This window comes from Artibeus jamaicensis, unplaced genomic scaffold (assembly GCF_021234435.1).
Source record: "Artibeus jamaicensis isolate MK-2021 breed Jamaican fruit bat unplaced genomic scaffold, CSHL_Jam_final contig_685, whole genome shotgun sequence".
Lineage (NCBI taxonomy): Eukaryota > Metazoa > Chordata > Mammalia > Chiroptera > Phyllostomidae > Artibeus > Artibeus jamaicensis.
The window spans coordinates 36,007,143-36,027,432 of record NW_026521924.1 but is presented as its reverse complement, the minus strand read 5'-3'; the positions used below and the strand labels follow the sequence as shown (position 1 = coordinate 36,027,432).

The window sequence follows — 20,290 nt, the reverse complement described above, 5'->3', positions numbered from 1 at the left end:
CCCCTGGGAGCCCTCCTGGCAGACCCCCATACTTTCTGCCCTGTGAGGGAGGGGCGTGCCCCAGCCAGGAGCCCCCCTCCTTAGGGGTTCTCTGACCCTCCATCCTCGTCCTCACAGGCCTGCGTAAGTGACAGAGGGCCCACCCTGCTCCCGCCTCCAGCCTCTGACCCGCCGCAGATGGCAAGGGATGCCCGGCTGTGGGATACGCATGGCTCCCTGTCCCCGGGGCCCTGCCAGTGGCCCGGTCACCTGTCCCAGGCCAAGCAGCGGGACACCAGCCGGAGCAGCAAGGCTCCCCCGAGCCCCTCCGCCTCCGGGCCGAGGCCGTGTCTGGACCTGGGACAGCCCCACAGCGCCCCCAAGGCCCCACATGGCTAATAAACTGCGCTCCTGAGAGGCGGGAATTAGGTGGATGATTACACGTTCCTGCTCAGCAGTGGCCTTAGGCTGGCCGCGCAGGTTCTAGGAGCCCTTAAAACACTGAAAAGATCAGAACAGGGAATGGGGGGGTGCCAGGAAAGGGGTCCCCCACCACTGTGAGGAGGCGTCTGTGGAGAGGCCTTTGGGGAAATGGCCAGGAGCCGGCCGGAGGTGGGGGGCTGGCGGCAGGGAGCGGCCCGCGGGTTCAGGAACACAGGCCACTGAGCAGCACCAAGGAACACCTGCCGCTTTACTGTGACTCTTCAGAAGCAACCAGACTTAGGTAAAACCACACCCCCCCCCACACACACACACCAAGCCCCTTCCACCCCGGGCTGCTGGTCAGGATTCAGGCGGGCAGTGCGGGTGCCAGCTCAGGGTCCTCAGTGGGCCCACTGTGGGGTCCGCAGGACTGGCCGAGCCAGGCGAGGTGCTCACGTGGCAGCCACACTGTGCGCCTGTGGGAGAAGAGGGGTGAGTCTGCACCCCCCAGCCAGCTTGCCCCGCCCCCTGCCCTGGGCACTCCTTTCTTTCTACCCCAGAAGATTCTTGGGGAGATCTTGGGGTACACGCTGACCTTGGCGAGCCCTGTGTGGGCCAGGCTCCTGCCCTCCACTGGCCTGACAATCGAAGGTGGGCACCCCCCACCCCCACACATTCCCCGCAGCCTGGAGGGCACCAGCTGCGCAGGTGGCGGTGCCCAGGACCACAAGCTCGAGCACAGCGGAGATGTGCCCCAGCAGAGTGGCAGTGGCCCCTGCCCCAGGTGCTACCTCGGGGAGGGCTCAGAGCAAGAATCTGAGCATCTGGGGAGCTATCGGCCCCTTTGGGCACCTGCCAGGGCTGTGGCGAGGGAGGCGCCGCTGGCCCCAGTCAGGGCAGCAAGGTGTGCGGGCCAGGGCATCTGCCGTCTCCTAGGCCAGAACTCGAAACACCCACGTCAGGCCAGGCTGCAGGCCAGCCACCAGGCCAGCCACCCACCCGGCCTAGGACAGGAAGGTGCGCAGGCAGCTGTGGATGGGGGCCCTGCAGAGGGGGCAGAGCTGCAGGCCGGGCGCACACGCAGCGCAGACCAGGTGGCCGCAAGGCACGAAGACGATGCTCACGGCACGGTCCAGGCACACCTTGCAAGTCCGCTCCTCCTGCAGCCGCCGCAGCTGCTCCTCCACGTCCCGGGCTCCTGGGGGCTCCAGAGCCCACAGACTGAGTCTGTCTGGGCCTGGGCTCCACCCGGGTCCCCCAAGGGGGCTGGGCCTTTGACACCCCCCGCCCCCAACCTCCACCCTCCTTAACAGGCTGACGGGCAGGTGGGTGCGGGCCAGACCAGGAGCACCTGCCCTCCCACCCCTGGAGGCAGCAGAGCCGTCCCTGCCCCCACCTTGCCTCGTGGGTCCTGTACTCACCTGGCTCCCTGGCATCTGCCAAGCGGGTCTCTCCTTTGGGTGTGAGGTGGACAGGAGCTGAGGGCAGTTAGGGACAGACTCTCCTGAGGCCCCCAGGGGAAAGCAATGCCAGGCCCAGAGATGGGACAGGACTGGTGGCAGAACCAGCCCGGTCTCCCCGAAGCCGTTCCTCCCAGAGCAGAGTCCCCAGAGTCCACCCTCTGCAGGATGCTGCACCCATTCAGCCCTCGTGCAGGGCCGGGGGTGCCCAAGGGGCTGAGCAGGCGGGAACCAGGGGGAAGGCCAGCAGCATCCAGAGAACAGCGGTAGCTCCGACCCCCACCCCAGCCCCGCCTTCCTCCAGCAGCAGGTCGGCCAGCAGCTCTGACATGGATGTCATGGCTGGTACCGCCCGGGGGCACCTCTGCCGCACCTGCCTCCACCCGACGCCAACGCCCCCTTGGAGTTTGGCAGGCCCTACCAGGCGCCGGCTCCACCCGGAGCACGTCTGGCCGCCCCTGGCACGTGCAAGGCAGGGTGAGGGGCGCTGGATAGAGAGCAGTGGGGCTGGGGCCTTGGGTCAGAGGAGAGAGGCAGACAGCCTGCTGGGGTGGCCAGTCGCCAGGGCCACCTCCGTGCAGGGGACTCTGGGGCTCACAGCCTCCCATCAACGTCCGAGTGGCAGAGGCAAGAGTCAGGCCCCTGGACGGAGGGGCTGTGCTTCCCTGCCACTGGGGAGAGCCGGGAACCGGGCGTGGAGGGCGGAGTGCAGCGCAGCCAGCTCCTCTGCGGGCTCGGACGGCAGAGGCCAGCGGGACACAGCGCCTCCCCGCTCCACACTCCCACACCCGTCCTGGGTCTAGCCTGGCCTGGGGCCCTGGACACACAAAGGGCCAGCCCAGCCCCCTCACTCCCGGCCGGGCAGCCTTCACTCTCCCTGCTGTCTGGCATCAGGGGGCACGCAGTGACCAAGGCCGCAGGGCAGCCCACAGGTGCGCATCCTGAGGGGTGGGCGAGGGCCACGTGCTATAGCTCACCTGAGGTGGCAGGGGCTGTGTCTGCAGGTTCCTCCCACGGGTCCTGAAAGGAGCCAGCGAGCACCTGGGCCCTGAGCCCGCAGAGGAGCAAGGCGGGGGGGGGGGGCACCCCTCCCTGCCCACCCATACTGCCCAGCCTGAGGAGGAGAGGCAGGACTCACCCAGGAGCCCAGCGGGTAGCGGAGGGCCTCCTGGACACTGTGGACGAAGTCCCTTCCTTTGGTCCGGAGCAGGAATTCACACCTGGAGAAAATGAGCTCAGCAGCCCCGCAGGCAGGGGGCGGTTCTGGCTGGCAGAGAGTCCCCCTCACTGTCAGGTTCCAGCCAGAAAGTCCCTGGGGCCGGGTCCTCCCCTCTGCTCTCCCCCCACCTTCACCCCACAGCAGGGCTGAGCTGCTGTTTGGGAAGCAGCCTCTGTGGAGCATCAAGGAACAACCAGCAAAAGTGCCATCCCCAGAGGGGGGCCCCACCCCTGAGACGTGACACCCCCAGAATGTGGAGCCCTGGAGCCGCCCGCAGGGCCCTTACCTCGGGAACCACTTGGCGTGCTCAGTCCAGGGGTCATCCCCTCGCTGCCAGGTCTGCAGACCCCCAGAGCAGAAGAAGCACCTCACCTTATCCTGCCGGCCTGGGTCGGGGGGCAGAGATGCTGGCCTCCCCACATGGAGCCGTGCCCCCTGGGCTGGGCGTGTCTCCCAGGCTGGGGGCAGGGGCTTGCTCCCAGGGGCTCTTTCCTGGTGGGGCGGGGGCTCTCGGAGGTTGTGCATGAGCCTTGGGGGCTCCCACTGGCCCCTGCCCCCACACCCTTCCTGGATTTCACAGTCACCCTGGTTTGTCGAAGGTGCATAACGGCACCGGGCCCCTGCGTCGGGGAGAACACTTGGGAGAGGGATGGAGCACACTGTTCCCAGAAGGGCCGGTGGGGGGCGCAGGAGGCCAAGCCCCAGCCCCGGAGCACTTGGCCATCTTGGAGTTTCAGGGGGCAGAGGTACCCCCCAGCCACCGCCTCCTGCAGGTGGGGCAACAGGTGTGTCCCACCAGCAGGCACCTGGAGCTTCTGCCCCTGGGCTCCCAGAGGCCTCACAGGCGTCCATCTCCAGGCTTTGACTGTCCCGCCAATGGCCAACCCTGCACCCCCCTCCGCCCGACCCCCCCCCCCCGCCAGGGTCCAACGATCCTGTGTTGCTCTGGTCCCTCCCAGCTTCACTTGTCACAGTCCAAAGCCCCTGCCCTGGAGAGATTCCAGGGCTGGGGACAGGTGTGAAGGGCTGCGGGCCCCCTGTCCCCTCTTCTTCAGGCCTGGACACTCCCTGCCATGAGGCACCGGCTTCTCAGCCAAGGTGGACCCCAGGGCACGAGCGTCCCGGGACTCACCTGTGTGGAAGAAGCCGGCGGCAGCCAGCACCTCAGGTCGCACGGTGGCGGTCAGCGGCCAGCCGCAGAAGGAGGCCAGCCGCAGCTCCTCGGAGCCCATCTCGGGGAAGGCAGGCCTCGAGGACGGGGAAGCCCAGGCCCCCTCCTCCTCCTCCTCCACCAGGGCGCGCAGCTGGCCGAGGACCTGCCCATCCGGGTGGTCCCGGCCTTCCCACGGGGTGCCGCTGGGGTCCTGGCCTAGCATGTGGCCACACTGGGAGCAGGGTCCGCAGTGTCCCGCGGTGGGGCTGCCTCCAGCCGCCCAGCAGCTCTGCTCTGGGCCACAGCACCAGCAGGGGGCCCTGCCCTCGGGCCCCATGGAGTACACACCAGCCTGAGCAGAACTGCTGCGGTGACGGGGGCCCCGGACAGCCAGTCCTGGAGTGTGCCCAGCCAGCTGGCCTCTGGGCTGCTGAGCGCCTGGCCCTGCCTGGGGGCAGGGGCGGCCTTTGCCTGGAGCAGCTGGGAGGTGAGGGGGGTGGACCCTGTCCAGCCCCCAAAACGGCCCAGGTTGGGGAGGGGCCGCTGGGGCCTGCTGCCTCTGGAAGGGGCCAGCGTGGCAGCCAGCATCACGCGCTCACTGTGCAGGGGGTGTGTCACGGGGCTTGGGGCAGGGTGGTGGGGGGCCGCTGCGGGGCAGCTGGCCTCCCTCCACTCCACCGGGAAGGTGGTGTCTGCAGAACCGGGGGGGAGCACGAGCACAAGACCCCCCAAGGCGGCAGAGGGCTGGCACTGGCTCCAGCAACTCCGGTGGGTGGGGAGGGGGGAGGGTCAGCAATGAGTTCGTGAGCTTGGAATTCCGGGCCTGGCGCCAGAGGCAGCTTCTGGAGGGAGAAGGTTCCAGAAGACCTGAGCTCTGCTGCCCTGTCCTGGGGCGGCCCTGGACACAGGGGTGTCCAGGGGAGGGGAGGCCTGGAGCCATGAAGCCTGACACCTCCTGCTCTGAACCTGGGGCCGCAGGGGCACAGAGTCCTCTGAGGGCCAGAGGAGGGAGTGGTGGGAGCCCCACCCTGGGGGGGGGGTCTCAGGCTCTGGGAGGGGGTTGGGCCTGTGCTGGCGACTTCTCCCTGCACCTCCCTGGGCCTCAGGGAAGATCTTCGAGACTGGGTCCATTTCAAGGTCAGAGCCCTGGCTCCCGGCCAGGGGCGCCTGGGTGTGGGGCTGGTGCTTGCTCCAGGCGCAGGTCAGAGCTGCTGGCCACGTGGGGGGTACCCTTCCTGGGGGTGGCTTTCCTCAAACCTGGCCACAGCCACGCGGGCTCCAACCAGCCCAAGCCCAGGGACCCCAGGGACCCCAGTGTCCCGCAAGCCCAACAGGTAGGGACCATGGGACTGAACTTTGGGGCAGCCGGGGCTCCTGGGAGGGCAGAGCCGGGCAGGGCCCGAAGGTCACAAAGGCTCTGGGTGGAAGGGATGCAGGAAGCCTGGACGGTGCGGGCCCCAGAGCCGCTCCTGTGACGAACCCCCTCCCTGGGCTCACTGGCCTTTTCCTCGTTGCCCCCCTGAGCCAGCCCCTTCCTGAGCCCAGTGCCTCAGCCTTTTCCAGGCGAGTTCGTGAGGAATAAAAGAGGAACCAGGCTAAGAGGAGACAGGGCTCCCAAGGCCTGGCTGGCAGGGTGGAGCTGGAGGAGGGGTTGCTCACCCTGACTGGAGCACACCCCCCACGCCCTGCGGGCTCCACGGCCCCACCACCAAGGCTCTCACTCCCCCTCCGCCTGGGTGAGCCACCGGACCAAAGGCTGGTCCGCCCTCCTATATACCAGCCCACAGTGGCAGCCACAGCTGCGCCTCAGTCCCGCAGGGGAGGAGGTGGGGGTGGGGGACTGCCTCCTCACCCTGCTCAAGGCCCCATCGCTGTCACCCTCTCGGTTGCACCACCGCTCTGCCCTGATGTTGTCAGAGTTCCAGTGAGTCCCCAAATACTCTCCTCTCTGGGGTCCAAAGCCACCGCTTTCCTGCAGGAAGTCCTGGCAACGGGTGGGACCTCCTCCTGCAGGAGGAGGCTGTGGGCTTGGGCTTCCAGAGCAGCAAGACCAGGTGGCAGAGGCTGAAGGGCATGGGGACAGCGGGCACAGCACCTGGCCCTGCCCCCTGAGTATGCCCCGGGGCCTTCGCAGCTCCCCACCTGGCGGTTGAAGGCTTGGGGCTGAACACTCTGCTATCCTCACCTTGACCTTCTTAACACTCGTCTTCCCTCTTGTGTTTTGTATGGTGACTTCCAGTGGGACAACGAGGCATGGCTTGGGGCCCCTTTGTACGGAGGAACTATTCTCAGTGCTGCCCTCTCTCCGCCTCCTCCCCATGACTACTGCCACCCCTCACCCCAGCGGGGCCCTGGGTGTGAGCACAAAAGGGTGCCGCCAAGTCCTGGTGGTGGGCCTGGGAGTGTCCGTGAGGGTCTCTGCCTCCCTCTGAGCACAGCTGCTTGAGGGACTGTGACATTGAGTAGGAAATGGTAAATTCCAGGACAGAGCTGCAGAGATGGCAGAGGGGGAAATGAGGCCTCCGGACCTGGCTGTGGCGGCCGGCCCGCTGGACCTCCCTCCCGGCTGCCAGGTGAGGCACCTCTGCTCCCGAAGCAGCGCCAAGCGGTTTTGCAGCAGGTGCCAAGGCCCCTCTCATTGCCAAGGTTGGCACTGCCTGAACAGGGCGGGGCTGCCAAGCTACCCTATTCCGGCTGCCACGTGGGCAATGGGCAGGTATGTCCACATCCTGCTCCCACATCCCAGAGACATCTGGGCCCCAGACTGTCTTTGGTGACAATTTGTGCTAAGGCAGAAGGTGCCCTTGTCAAAGCGGAGTTAGGGCAGTGTGGGTGCAGCTGCCTGGCCGTGGACCAGCACTGGGGGCAGCGGGCCCTGGGGGAAGCCCCAAAGAAGGGGCAGAGCCCTGGGGAGCCCAGTGAGGACAAGGCTGGCCACCCAGGCACCGGGAACTGGTTGAAGTCCTCCAGCCGCCAATTAGTTTTAACTTGTGCGGGACCCCCTGTGCTATGTGCCTACATGGACTCAGCACATCCAGGAGGCCAGAGGATGAGCCGGGGTGAGGGTGGAAAGGGCAGGAGTAGGGTGTCCCAGGCAGTAGTGAGAGCCTGCTGGTTCTGGAACAAACCCGGAGCAGGGCCACCCTGCCTCAGAGGTTCCTGTGGTCTTCCAGAGCCTGCAGCCTCCACACCCTCTCCCTGTACCAGGAGCTGCTCTGCTCCCAGCCTGCAGGCCAGACCTCCTAGTCCCAGTTGGGCTGGGAGGGTGAGGATGCAGCAGCTTCTCCCACCCCTTCGCGCGACCCATGCACAGTCCCTGCACTAAGCTGCTTTGGGGTCCAAACATTCCCTCCTGGCTGGGACCCACGCCACCCTCTGCTCTGGCTGGCCTGGGGTGGCTGTCAGATCCTGCCTGCCCTTCCCTAGCCAGCAGCTTCCCCGAGCGTGCCTCAGTCCTCTCCTTTGGGGTGGGGGGCTTTCCTTCCCCATCGTGGGTGGAACCCAGCTCAGCCTCTGAATGCTCTCCAAGTTTTTCATTTGACATCCCTCAAGTGTTCATTCACCTACGAATGGGCCCACATGGGAAAATAGAATCTTTGCAGATAGAATGAAGTTATTAGAATAAGATATTACACTAGAGTAGGCCCTAAATCCAATAAAGCTAAAAGACCATGTGACAATGGAGGTAGAGTGCCAAGGAACACCACGGACGCCTGGGGCCACCGGAGCTGGAAGAGGCTGGAAGGACGCTCCCCCGGAGGGAAATCCCCAGGCAGGAACTTTACAGCAAATTGTATACAAACTGCGGAGCCTCTTGGGGACCCAAGAGAGCTGGGAAAACAGCACCCTCGGGGACACCGGAGCTCCGGGCTTTCGAGGCACAGCTGCCCCAGGAGACTGGGCCGCAAACCAACCTCAGGCAGCCCTGGACTAAGGAGCTCATACCCTCGGCGCTCCAACGAGTGATGTTGGGGCATTTGGGGCGAGCTACAGGATAGACTGGACTGCGACTTGTGTGAGTGGCGGTAAGTAGCGGGCCGTACTCGCTGGCTCCACTTCTTGACATCTCGGGAATAAGCCCAGGACTGCCGCCGGGGAGCCACCCGCGACCAGCGGTGCTCTGCCGCTGCCCACGTGACTTCCTGGGCTCGCCCCGCCCCTGCCCCCGCCCACACCGCGCGAGTCGGAGACTCAAGCGCCAGATCCGTCCCTCCGGGCTACGGCGCGCAGACGTAGTGCGTCGCGGACCGTCACAGCTCCCGGCCTGCCCCGCGCGCGCTGACGTCGCGCAAAGTCGTCTCCGTCTCCGCCGCCGCCGCTGCCGCTGACGCCGCCATTGGAGTCGGTCCTCGTCCGTGTGTGCTGTTCCTGTTCACAGCGCAGCGTCGCTACTCGCTAGCGGCCCGCGCGCCCACCAGCCGCCTCCCGGCAGGCGCCCGGGGAGGGGGCGGCGGGCCCGGGACCGCGAGAGCCCGGGTGACAGGCCCGGCCTCGCGGGAGGCCCGAGCCGGCAGGCGTCCCAGCCCTGCGCCGCGCCGGCTGTTCATGAAGCATGTCGGCTACCAGCGTGGACCCCCAGGTAGCGGGCCGGACCGGGGTCGCGGAGCTGGGGTCTGGGGTCGCGAGGTCGGGTGCTGGGGTAGTGGGATGGCAGCCTGGGGCGGAGTCGCGTGGGACCGCGGGGCCCGTTCGCCCTGGAGCGCGCCGCCGCCTGGGAGGGGTTCTGGCCAATAACTTAGCGTTTTCCCTTCCTCCGGGTGTGTCCGCTCGCTCGTTCTGGCCGGCGGCGGTGCAGAGAAGCAAAGGACAAGATAATAAAGGTAAGGGGACTCAGGCGGCCTGTACAGGCCCGGAGCCCGGGAGGGAATGGGAGGTGGCGGCGTGGGCACCCTGGCGGGGGGCAGGAGAAGAGAAGATCTGGGAAGCAGCGTGGAGAAGCGACAATTTCCTCCTCGGCTTCTGGGGAGACTAAAGGTTTGGGGAGATTTGACAGGTCAGAAGCAGGGGCTTTTCGTGGGTGGGAGAGAACCACCAGGGGGTAGTTTGGCTGTGCAGGGAAGGAAACCAAGAGGCCCAGGCGTGAGTAAGGGGCGGCGCTGGGAGGAGGACCCTGGCTCTTACAGACTGCGTCCTGGAAGCCCCACGACTTCCCGTGACATTCTGGCCTGGAGTGAACCCCCAGAACTTGCTTTGTGAGAACCTGTATGTGACCCTCTCTGTGGACTCGTGAGACTGTTTTCACACAGTGTGTGTGTGCTGGGGTGCAACCAAATATGGTTCATCGTGTTTTCAGTTGGAAAAGGCCCAGCACTGTATTTACCTTCCCTTTCCTTTCCTGGCCGAGCCTGGTAACTGTGGAAAATGCACCCACAGCCAGACCAGAACCAGCAGAGGCCTGTTGGGCTTTGGCCGTTTGCTTCCCAGCTGCACGGGTGCTGACCCACCCCTGTCCTGGCTCCACCAGCTTCTTCACAGCCTTTTCGGAGCTCCTCCTATCACGGGGACCTGGGTGCAGGCCCTGCAGTGTCAGGTCCACGCCTCTGTCTCATCCTCATCTGCCAGACACTGGCGGGATCTTTCCCAAACACCGAACCTTGTTACTGGAAGTTCTGCTTAGCGGCCGTCTGGTTAGATTCGCACACGTCGCTTCTGTACTGTTCACGTCCATTTTTAAACAAAAGCATTTTTTACTAGAAACTAGTAAAAAATGGGTATAGACTTTACTCTTAATTTGCATGCTTAGAATATGTATTAAAAATTAAATCATAATTGTACTGTGTATTCTAGTGCAAAATGGGTCTTTGCACCAGAAGGACGCAGTTCATGACAATGATTTCGAGCCCTACCTGTCTGGACAGTCAAATCAGGTGAGTGAGTTCGTGGCATTTACTGCTATCTGTGCTTTCACTGGGTTTTAAACGACATTCGCCTTTACCGCCATGGTCTGACTTTGCTGTTTTAAATGACAAAGAAGCGGACTGTGAAGTATGGGAAACGATAGGCAGGTTGCTAAGCTGACAGTGGGTGTGACCACAGCCCGGTGGGCTGGCGAGCTGTGACGCTGTGCTTCATTGTCCTTGGCATTTGTGGGGCAGCTCAGAGCCCAGCCCCTGCCTTGGATTTGACTCTCACTGACAGCCGCTTCCTCAGACAGCTGGTCTGCGGCGCCTGTCACCTCTTCCGTGAGACGGACAGTGGCAGGGGTCTCTCAGAAGTGTCAGGGAGGACGGGAGGTGCCCCAGAGAGCTCGGAGACTGTGCCCGAGGCCGGGTCCTGGGAGTCTTGGCTGCTTGGCACTCGTGGGGGTTTTTGGAAACACTTCTCATTGGCATGATGTAGGGAGTTTAGTAGGCCCTCTGGCGTTCTTCCACCAGATGCCGTGAGTGACAGCACCTCCCCCCATAGGGGGACAACCAAAAATGTGTCCTGGGGGGGTAAGTTGCCCAGGTTAAACCCAGTTGGTGTAGTTGGAGTTCAGGCTTAACATCTAGATGTTTATATTATGTACCACTTTCATTTTTTTAAGATTTAGTTTATTTCTATTGTAAAGGGGGGGAGGGAGAAAGAGAGAAATGTTGATTGGTTGTTTCTCGAACACCTCAGCTGGGGACCTGGCCTGCAATCTGGGCATGTGCCCTGACTGGGAATCGAACCGATGACGCTTAGGTTCGCAGGCTGGCGCTTAATCCACTGAGCCATGCCAGCCAGCACTATGCTGCTGTACCCCTTTTAAAACACACCGTGCTCATTGGCTTCAGAATAGAGGCTGGTTCTGCCTCTCCCCCATGGTGGGATATGGCCAGTCCGCCCTCTGCCAAGTGCCCTGGGTCTTCCCCCCACTCCCGCAGCACCTCTCGGCAGCAGGCCCTGGGAGGCCCAGGGGCTGTGCCGTGGGGCTGGCCTGGCGTCGGGCTCCACCAGAGGTGGCGCAGGAAGCGAAGGGGCTTGTGTTCTGACCAACTTGTTTTTTCTTAGATGACTCGAGTACTGCAGAAATGTGGTGTGTTAACCAAAAGGAAGGGGCCTCATTACACCCGGAGGGGGGTGTTTCTAGGCAGTGGGGCTTTGGTGGTCCTCAGGGCCTGGTTTCTAGACAGGGGGCCGCTGGGGGTTCCTTGTGAACAGCCCCTAACTCTTTCCCTTTTTACATAATTTCTTCAAGTGTTTTTTTTTTCCTTATGGTGGTTGCCTTCTTAAGTAAACACTTCTCAGCTTGGTCCAAGAATGTTCCATCCCCCTTGGGCTTCTGAAGGGCCCCCTTTCTCTCTGTGGTCCCTGCTCTTGGTCACTGGCGGCTGAGGCACTGTATTGTCTGTGAAGTTGCAGCCTCGGCTGATTGCGGAATTCCTTCCTTCTCGGAAGAGCAGATGTAGGAAGCAAAGATTTCAACTTTAAAATAAATGGTTCTGGTCGTTCAGAATGGAGAATGAGTTTTTTTGTTTTGTACTGTGGTAAGATTTTAGTAAGTATGAAAAACTTTCCATTCTGGAATAGATGTGTAGTTCTACCATGTCTGACGGTCTTTCCGAAGAAGATGGTCTGCAGTGACTGTCCCTGGTGACGTGAGATTCGTTGGGTTTGCTGTCCCCATTTGCTTACTACGTTGACCGAGTCATAGGGCGGCCTGTGGAGCCCTGCACTAGGGGCAACCTCTCCAAGTCTGGAGGCTGGCCTTGCCTCGAGTGCCGTCCCCGGGTGTGAGTTGAGTGGCCCCAGAGGTTGCAGCAGCAGTGCCTCTGGGGATAGCGCTCGAGGTGGGCACCCTCCCAGAACACAGGTGTCCTGGCACTGAGAGCAGGGTCGGGACCGGGTGTCCTCACTGCACTGTCGAACCATCTCCTGGTGAATGGACTCCACGGTCACCACCGAGGGGAGGGTGCCTGGGCTGGAGCCACCTGGCCACGTCCTGTCTGGGGAGCTGAGCTGGGGCCACTCCATGCCTGCACTTGGAGTCAGCGGGCCTCGGCTTGCCTCGAGCTGAGGTGTGGGTGGCGCGTCACGGGTTTAGTTCCCTGCGAGTTTGGGAGGCAGGGGGGAGGCTGCGAAGTATCCAGCAGCCCTCGCACACCACGTGGGGTCGCTTCTGCAGTTCCTTCCTGCTCAGAGTGGCTCGCTCCAGGGAGCGGGGCGGGTGGGGGCGGGGCAGCGGGGTCTCCCCAGGCCGAGAGCAGCCTGACACGTCCCCCCGTTCCTGCAGAGCAACAGCTACCCCTCCATGGCTGACCCCTACCTGCCCAGCTACTACCCGCCGTCCATCGGGTTTCCGTACTCCCTCAGCGAGGCGCCGTGGTCGACTGGAGGGGACCCTCCCGTCCCGTACCTCACCCCCTATGGACAGCTCAGCAATGGCGACCATCACTTCATGCACGACGCTGTGTTCGGGCAGCCCGGGGGCCTGGGCAGCAGCATCTACCCGCACCGGTTTAATTTCTTCCCCGAGAACCCCGCCTTCTCGGCCTGGGGCGCCAGTGGGTCTCAGGGGCAGCAGGCCCAAAGCCCCGCCTATGGGGGCAGCTACCCCTACCCACCGAGCTCCCTGGGCGGCACGCTGGTGGACGGGCAGGCGGGCTTCCATGGCGACACCCTCAGCAAAGCCCCCGGGATGAACAGCCTGGAGCAGGGCATGGTGGGCCTGAAGATCGGCGACGTCACCTCCTCCGCGGTCAAAACTGTGGGTTCAGTTGTCAGCAGTGTGGCGATGACCGGGGTGCTCTCTGGCAACGGTGGGACAAACGTGAACATGCCGGTTTCAAAGCCGACCTCGTGGGCTGCCATCGCCAGCAAGCCTGCAAAGCCGCAGCCAAAAATGAAAGCCAAGGGCGGGCCTGTCATCGGGGCCGTGCTGCCCCCTCCACCTATAAAGCATAATATGGACATCGGCACCTGGGACAACAAGGGGCCTGTGCCCAAGGCCCCGGCCCCCCAGCCGGCCCCGGCCCCCCAGCCTGTCCTCCCACCTCAGCCGGTCATGCAGCCTCTGCCTGCTCAGCCACCCTCTCTGGCCCAACCGCAGTACCAGGGCCCACAGCCGCCGGCCCAGACCCGCTGGGTCGCCCCGCGCAACCGGAGCGCAGCGTTCGGGCAGAGCTTGGGGACTGGGGGCGACAGTCACACCCCTGGAGGCACCCAGCCCAGCTCGGCCCCGAGCATGGAGTCCCACCCGGTCCTCGAGAAGCTGAAGGCCGCCCACAGCTACAACCCTAAGGAGTTCGACTGGAACCTGCGCGGGGGGCGTGTGTTCATCATCAAGAGCTACTCGGAGGACGATGTGCACCGCTCCATCAAGTACTCCGTCTGGTGTAGTACCGAGCACGGCAACAAGCGGCTGGATGGTGCCTTCCGCTCCGTGGGCAGCAAGGGGCCCGTCTACCTGCTCTTCAGCGTCAATGGCAGCGGCCACTTCTGCGGGGTGGCCGAGATGAAGTCGCCCGTGGACTATGGCACCAGTGCCGGGGTCTGGTCTCAGGACAAGTGGAAGGGCAAGTTCGACGTGAAGTGGATTTTTGTCAAGGACGTGCCCAACAACCAGCTCAGGCACATCCGGCTGGAGAACAACGACAACAAGCCGGTGACAAACTCGCGTGACACCCAGGAGGTGCCCTTGGAGAAGGCGAAGCAAGTGCTGAAGATCATTGCCTCCTACAAACACACCACCTCCATCTTCGACGACTTCTCTCACTACGAGAAGCGCCAGGAGGAGGAGGAGGTGGTGCGCAAGGTGAGTCGGGCGTCGGGCTGGAGATGCGGGAGGGGGCGGCAGGACGCGACTCTGATCCCCTCTCCATTCCTGAGAGGCAGCGGTGGGCACCGCAGTGCACAGCCTGCTGCGAGGGGCTCGGGGCGACTCGCCGCTCCACCCTGCGCTGCGGGCTGTCGAGAGCGCATGTCCTGCTCTCTGTCCAGTGTGGGGAACGCTGGCCTGGTTCCCTGTGGGTGGCGGGGAAGGCGGTGCAGCCACATCGGAGCAGCCCGGCCTGCAGTCAGGTCTCTGGGAGTCCAGCTCCCCGGGTGCAGAGACACCTAGAGCCCAGCGTGGCTGCAGAGAGCGGACGCAGGGGGCGGGGGAGGGCTCCGAGTGCTGCCTTGTGCCAAACTCATCCTGAGGTTTTCACCTGTGTCTGTGTTTTGTTTTGTTTTAATGTATTTTATTGATTATGCCATTACAGTTGTCCCATTCCCCCACTTCATTCCCCTCCCACCCACATTCCCCCCCTTTAGTTCATGTCCATGTGTCACAAGTTTTTTAGATTCTACATTTCCCACACTACTCCTGCCCCCCCCCGTCTATTTTCTCCCCACCGCCTGTGCTGCTTATTCTCTGTACCTTCTACCCTCCTCTCCTCCTCCCACTCCCCTGTTGCTAACCCTCCATGTGATCTCCATTTCTATGGTTCTGCTCCTGATCTAGCCGTCCTCTTAGTTTGCTTTTGTTTTAGGTGTGGTACTTAACTGTGATTTGCTGTCCTTTCACTGTTCGTATTTTTTATCTTCTTTTTCTTAGATGAGTCCCTTTAACATTTCATAAAATAAGGGCTTGGTGATGATCAACTCCTTGTCTGAGAAGCACTTTATCTGCCCTTCCATTCTAAATGAAAGCTTTGCTGGATAGAGCAATCTTGGATGTAAGTCCTTGCCTTTCATGACTTGGAATACTTCTTTCCAGCCCCTTCTTGCCTGTAAGGTCTCTTTTTGAGAAATCAGGTGATGGGAATTCCTTTGGAGGTGACTGTCCGCTTATCTCTTGCTGCTTCTAGAATTCTCTTCATTTTAATCTTGGCTGGTGTACTGATGATGTGCCTTGGTGTGTTCCTTCTTGGGTCCACCTTCTTTGGGACTCTGAGCTTCCTGGACTTCCTGGAAGTCTATTTTCTTTGCCAGATTGGGGTCCTTCTCCTTTATTACTTATTGAAATAAGTTTTTCACTTGTTTCTCTTCCTCTTTCCCTTCTGGTTCCCCTGTAATTCGGATGTTGGAACGTTTACAGATGTCCTGGAGGTTCCTGAGCCTCTCCTCTATTTGGTTTTTTCTTTTCTGTTTGGTTGTTTCTTTCTTCCTTCTGGTCCACTCCATTGATTTGAGCCCCAGTTTCCTTTCCATCACTGTTGGTTCCCCGTGCATTTTGCTCACATTTCACTTAGTGTAGCCTTCATTTTTCCATCTAATTTGTAGCCAAAATCAACCAGTTCTGTGAGCATCCTGATCACCAGTGTTTTGAACTGTGCATCTGATAGGTTGGCTATCTCTTGGTCACTTAGAACTATGGGCTCTGGGGCTTTGATTTGTTCTTTTGTTTGAGCCATAATTTTTTGGTCAGGTTGTGCCTGTTACGTATGAGGGGGCGGAGCCTTAGGTGTTCACTGGGGCAGGTCAACCCAGTCTCTGGGTTTTGACTGGGGGCAGAGTGAGAGAGGGTGAAATGGCATTTGTTTTGCTCTCTCTTGGATTTTGGGCCCTTCTGGTGCTGGTTCCCGGGTGGGTGGGCTTGTGTGCATTCTGGGACCCTGTGGGTCTGTCCAGTGGACTCTCCCGTGAGGCCGGGAGCCTCTCCCATCACCTTTTCAATCGGTGCTTTTAGGCTTTCTTTCCGTGGCTGGGGCCCTGGGTTGCCTGGTCTGTCTTGCTGCCCATTGTTGCCTGGTTTATCTGTGCACGAATGTGTGACCGAGTTCAGCCCCAGGCTGCCTGCTCTCGGGGGTCTGGCTGCCACCCCCTTTCCTGCCTTGATCCCGCTCCGCCGACTCCGCCTCTCTTTCTGGTCTGGTTGAATGATTGTCAGACTTCCATACAGTTCAGTTTTCTGTCTGTTCTGGCTGTGTTTTGTTTCTAAATCTTTGTTGTCTTTAATTTTGGTTGTGCAAGGAGGCACAGTGTTTCCACCTATGCCTCCATCTTGGCCGGACAGTGTGTCTGTGTTTTTTCTTAGTTTTTCCTGCACTGGTTCAGGGCGGGGGAGGCAGAGACACAGCTGTTTCAGAGGCGCTGATGGGCTGCCTCTTCCACACACCCTCACCAGTGATGGGGCCCACGTCCCAGGCCTCTGACCTGCCCGGCAGTTGAACTGGTGACCTTTTGGCGTGCTGGATGACGTCCAGCCCACTGAGCCACACCAGCCAGGGTTTGCCTGTTTGCTTTTATTTTGTATTTTTTTAAATTATTGGAGGGTTTTTTTGAGGTTTTTATTTGATTTTGTTACAAATTTTTTTTTAATTCATTTTTAGGAAGGGGGGATGGGAAGGAGAAAGAGGGAAACATCAGTGTGTGGTCGCCTCTCATGCGCCCCCTACTGGGGACCTGGCCTGCAACCCAGGCCTGTGCCCTGACTGGGAATCAAACTGGCAACCCTTTGGTTCACTGCCTGCACTCAAGCCACTGGGCCACACCAGCCAGGGCTGTGTCTTTGTTTTTAAAATGTCCTTCCTTTCATGAAATGTGAGTTGATGGTAGGTGGATTTTCTGTGTTTTTTCAGTGTTCTGTGTTTGATTAAAAAAAACCCAGCCCTGGCTGGTGTAGCTCAGTGGATTGAGCGCGGGCCTGCGAACCACACGATTGCGGTTTGATTCCCAGTCAGGGCACATGCCTGGGTTGCAGGCCGGTTCCCTGCAGGCCAGTTCCCAGCAGGGGACGCACAAAAGGCAACCATACATTGATGTTTCTCTCCCTCTCTCCTTCCCCCCCTTCCCCTCTAAAGATAAATAAATAATAAAATATTTTTAAAAAATTTTAAAAAAACCACCCACATGTCTGTGAGCGCCCTGAGTGTTTCAGCTTCAGGAGGGGCCTGTGGTGGTGACTCAAAGCCTGGAGAGAAAGGTGATCTTGCTCCCTCTGCTGGGAAAGGGGAGGGGCCTGTTTGCCCATCTCCGCTTACTGAGGTTCTGTGGCGCCCCCTTCTGGGTGTGGCATGAAGTGCCTCAAATAAACAGAGCAGCCGGGTGTGCAGGTCCAGGCAGTGCTGGGGCTTTGCAGTGCCCGCCCCCACCCCCCCGTGCCCCCGGGGCGATCTGTGTGAGCTCGTCTTGCACACGTGCTGTCCCTGCAGCCGGTGCCCCCTGCTTCCTTCTGCCCCCCCACTGGCTCGGCTCCATGCTTGGAAGGTTCTCAAGTAGCAGCGAGACCCCTGGGCATGGATGGGGTAGGTGTGGGGAAGTGAAAGGCTGCAGTTGGCCCTGGGCGTGGGGCTGTGAGCCTCCCCGCCAGCCCAGCGGGCCTTTGAGATTCCTCTGGACGCAAACTGCGCCCTGCACGGCTTCCTTGTGCGCCCAAGGGTGCCCAGGAGAGGGGCCGGCCTGGTGGTTGCCAGGCTCCTGCGAGTCACCTTCCCTCACATGACTGGAGAGCACACGGGTCAGACCTGGGCTCAAGGAGCTGTGGACGGGTGGCTCCTGGGCTCCCTGGTCCCCAGAGTCTGGTGGTGGGCAGACAGAGAGCAGGCGGCTCTTCCTACTCGGGCTTGTGCTGTGGCCTCCTGGCTCTCAGGACACCTTGGAGCAGAGCTGCCCTCTGTCAGTGAGACGCAGGTGGCCTGTGGTGGGACTGCTGTGCCCTGTGGACTGGGATGCATGTCGATCCCCAGGGGGCACGTGCTCTTAGGAGCTGGTGGAGGCCTGTCCAATGGGCGGGGCCTGCATCTGCACAGAATCCTGCCCGTGGGTCCTTGGCATGACGCAGGCTGGGCTTGTTGGTTGACAGGGCTCTTTTTACAGGCGCAGGGCCCACGGCTCGGTCGGGAGGTGATGCCAGTGGGCAGGGTGGTGGTGCCCTGCGTGACAAGGCAGGCATGGGCAGGGAGAAGGGCACGGTGCTGCCCTGGGGACACGGTGCGTCCTTTTAGCAGAAGAGGGCTGTGCTGGCTGCTTCCAGTGTCCAATAGCCCCGTCTGTGGGGGATGCTGCCCTAGACCATCCCGGTGACCAGACACGGCGCACCCAGTGCAGGGGCACATGCTCCTTCTTGGGCACTGAGTTTAGTCTCAGCATTGTGAGAGATGCTGCTGAGGGGTGGCCTTGTCACCTGCCCCACAGGAGCCCTGCGTGGAACAGGGTGCCTGTGCGGAGGTCAGCAGGCCCAGAGCCGCTGGTGTGGCCGGTCCCAGTGGAGCTCGGGCCCCCGTCTGCAGCTGCAGCCCCCTGTGCAGCCCAGGACCGGGTTTTCGGGGTCAGCATGCACGTCCACCACCCCCCCGCCTTAAACTGGTTTCTCTCTTCTCCCACAGGAGCGGCAGAGCCGGAGCAAACAGTAAAGGCCGCAGGCCAGCCTCTGGTGCGATCTGACGTTCGCCTGAACAAGTGCTTGGTGCTGCGTCCTGGCGGCACCCTGCGCCTTCCTGCGCAGGCCCAGTTGCCGCTGCGTCCCGCCGGAAGCCCTGTGCAGATGGCGCCGCGCCCTGTGTGTTTGCCGAGTCCGATAGCATTGTAGACTGCACTAATAAAGAGCGTGCTCCTGGCCCGCCAGTCCGACCCACCTAACGTGAACCACAGGTCTGCCCCGCAGCAGACCTGGTGCATCCAAAGAGTCGTGCTGGCAGACACCGCGCTCACCCCTGTCCTGTTCACGGTCTCCCCCTGCTTCTGTCTTTGGGACGTTTCTCACCCGGTTGCTTCCTGGTGGACGTGGCAGGTCATGGGTGGTTCTGCCACACACGCGTGTTTCGACCACTTCCCTCCCGGGCGCTGAGACCCGCAGGCGGCAGCCTGGGGCTGGCTGGTTTACCACATCTCGCTGGTCACCTGCCCAGGGCCACACTTCCCACACCACGAGGCTGTGTCCCAGACAGCAGATGCGTTATGCGCCCACACGGCACCATCTCCTCGGGGTGGTGGGTCTCGTGTCCCCGGTGCCCCTGGCTGTGCACCTCGTTTTAACCCCTTCCCTCGCGCACCCTCACGCTGTTTAAGTTTCATGCCCGTGACACTGAGCTTCCATGTCGTCTCTGATGCGACATTGTCTGCCCATCGTGATCCGCACTGTGTGTCTCCACCCCTTCCTGTCAGTGGTGAAAAGGACAAGGGCACAGACCCCCTGGGGACTGACCGCGCTGCCACGTCCTGTGGACCGAGGGCCGCTGACCTTGCCACCCTCTCCGGGCTGGGCACAGCACGGACGTGGTGCTGCCCCCACCTCGCCAGCACACCTGTCTGCCCCACGTGGCCCTGGGGTGGGGGAGAGCAGGCCCCTTCCAAACACACGTCACTGCAGAAGCCCCTCCAAGTTGAAGCTGGAGCTGTGCTATTAGACTTGTATTCAGAACTCGTCCCGCTGTGCGCTGCCGCCGCCGCCTGGACAGAGTTGGGGACAACCCGAGGGGACGACCTGGGGTGGGCGGCTCCAGGGCAGCACAAGCCTTAATAAACAACCCTGTCTGGCAGTCCTCTGTCCTAGCCTTCTTCCCCGCCGTTGGGTTCTGTCGAGAAGCCAGGCCAGGGGGCACCACCCTGAAGCCCGCGTGTCCCTGCTGGGGACCCGACGACCCCAGAGACTGAGCCGTCCTCTCACCCACCCTTGGGATTCTGCTGAAGGCCGGGAGGGGGACTGGAAAGACCCAGGTGTGACACTCGAGGCTGACAGGCTCCCACATCCTGTAAGCCGCACAGGTGGCAGTGCTGTGCCGTGAGCGGCCTGTGCCCACTGCCCAGCTGCTGGCCTCAGGCTCCCAGGCCCCACCCGTCCCTCCTGTCCCACCTCAGCCAGCCTGCCCCTCCAGAGGAGCTCACCAGGCCCCCCTGGGGGTAAAACTCGGAGATGTCAGCATCACCCTGGCCCTCACGTGGGGCACTTGGTGGGCAGGGCTGTCGTGCCTGTTGACTGGTCTGCCAGGAGACCACAGCTTCGTCTTGGCTCCAGACCCCATCTGCCGCTCTGCTTTGGGAGGCATGTTAGGCCTGGAGGGTCAGCCTGCCTTTTGGTTTGTTACGTGTTCAGTCACTGGGCACCCCTGCACATGAAGTGGCCCCGGCTTGCAAAACGAGGGGTGTGCGTGATGCGCTGGGGCCTCAGAGTGTCGGGGGCTTCTGCAGGTGGGTGAGTGGGGGCTGTGGCTGGTTAACAGGGAGCTCGGG

The 20,290-nt window shown here is 61.9% G+C and overlaps 2 protein-coding genes across 3 annotated transcripts; one reads left to right on the top strand and one right to left on the bottom strand.

The window, feature by feature from the left end:
* Positions 1 to 661: 661 nt before the first annotated feature.
* Positions 662 to 5,288, bottom strand: BIRC7 (baculoviral IAP repeat containing 7). 2 transcript variants are annotated; one of them, XM_037153512.2, is made up of 7 exons: positions 4,214 to 5,288; positions 3,368 to 3,467; positions 3,001 to 3,082; positions 2,840 to 2,882; positions 1,824 to 1,880; positions 1,402 to 1,600; positions 662 to 878 (listed from the first exon to the last, which is right to left on the bottom strand). In XM_037153512.2, the coding sequence occupies exons 1-6, from the start codon at positions 4,569 to 4,571 to the stop codon at positions 1,407 to 1,409; spliced, it is 834 nt and encodes a 277-aa protein (XP_037009407.2). In that variant the 5' UTR covers positions 4,572 to 5,288; the 3' UTR covers positions 662 to 878; positions 1,402 to 1,406. The 2 variants fall into 2 exon arrangements, with proteins under 2 accessions (XP_037009407.2, XP_053527208.1); XM_053671233.1 differs by having other exon boundaries at positions 1,402 to 1,880.
* A 204-nt stretch (positions 5,289 to 5,492) lies between these two features.
* On the top strand, positions 5,493 to 19,599 carry YTHDF1 (YTH N6-methyladenosine RNA binding protein F1). The gene is made up of 6 exons (XM_037153511.2): positions 5,493 to 5,568; positions 6,474 to 8,813; positions 9,030 to 9,054; positions 10,022 to 10,101; positions 12,432 to 13,952; positions 18,448 to 19,599. The coding sequence occupies exons 2-6, from the start codon at positions 8,787 to 8,789 to the stop codon at positions 18,472 to 18,474; spliced, it is 1,680 nt and encodes a 559-aa protein (XP_037009406.2). The 5' UTR covers positions 5,493 to 5,568; positions 6,474 to 8,786; the 3' UTR covers positions 18,475 to 19,599.
* The last annotated feature ends 691 nt before the right edge of the window (positions 19,600 to 20,290 follow it).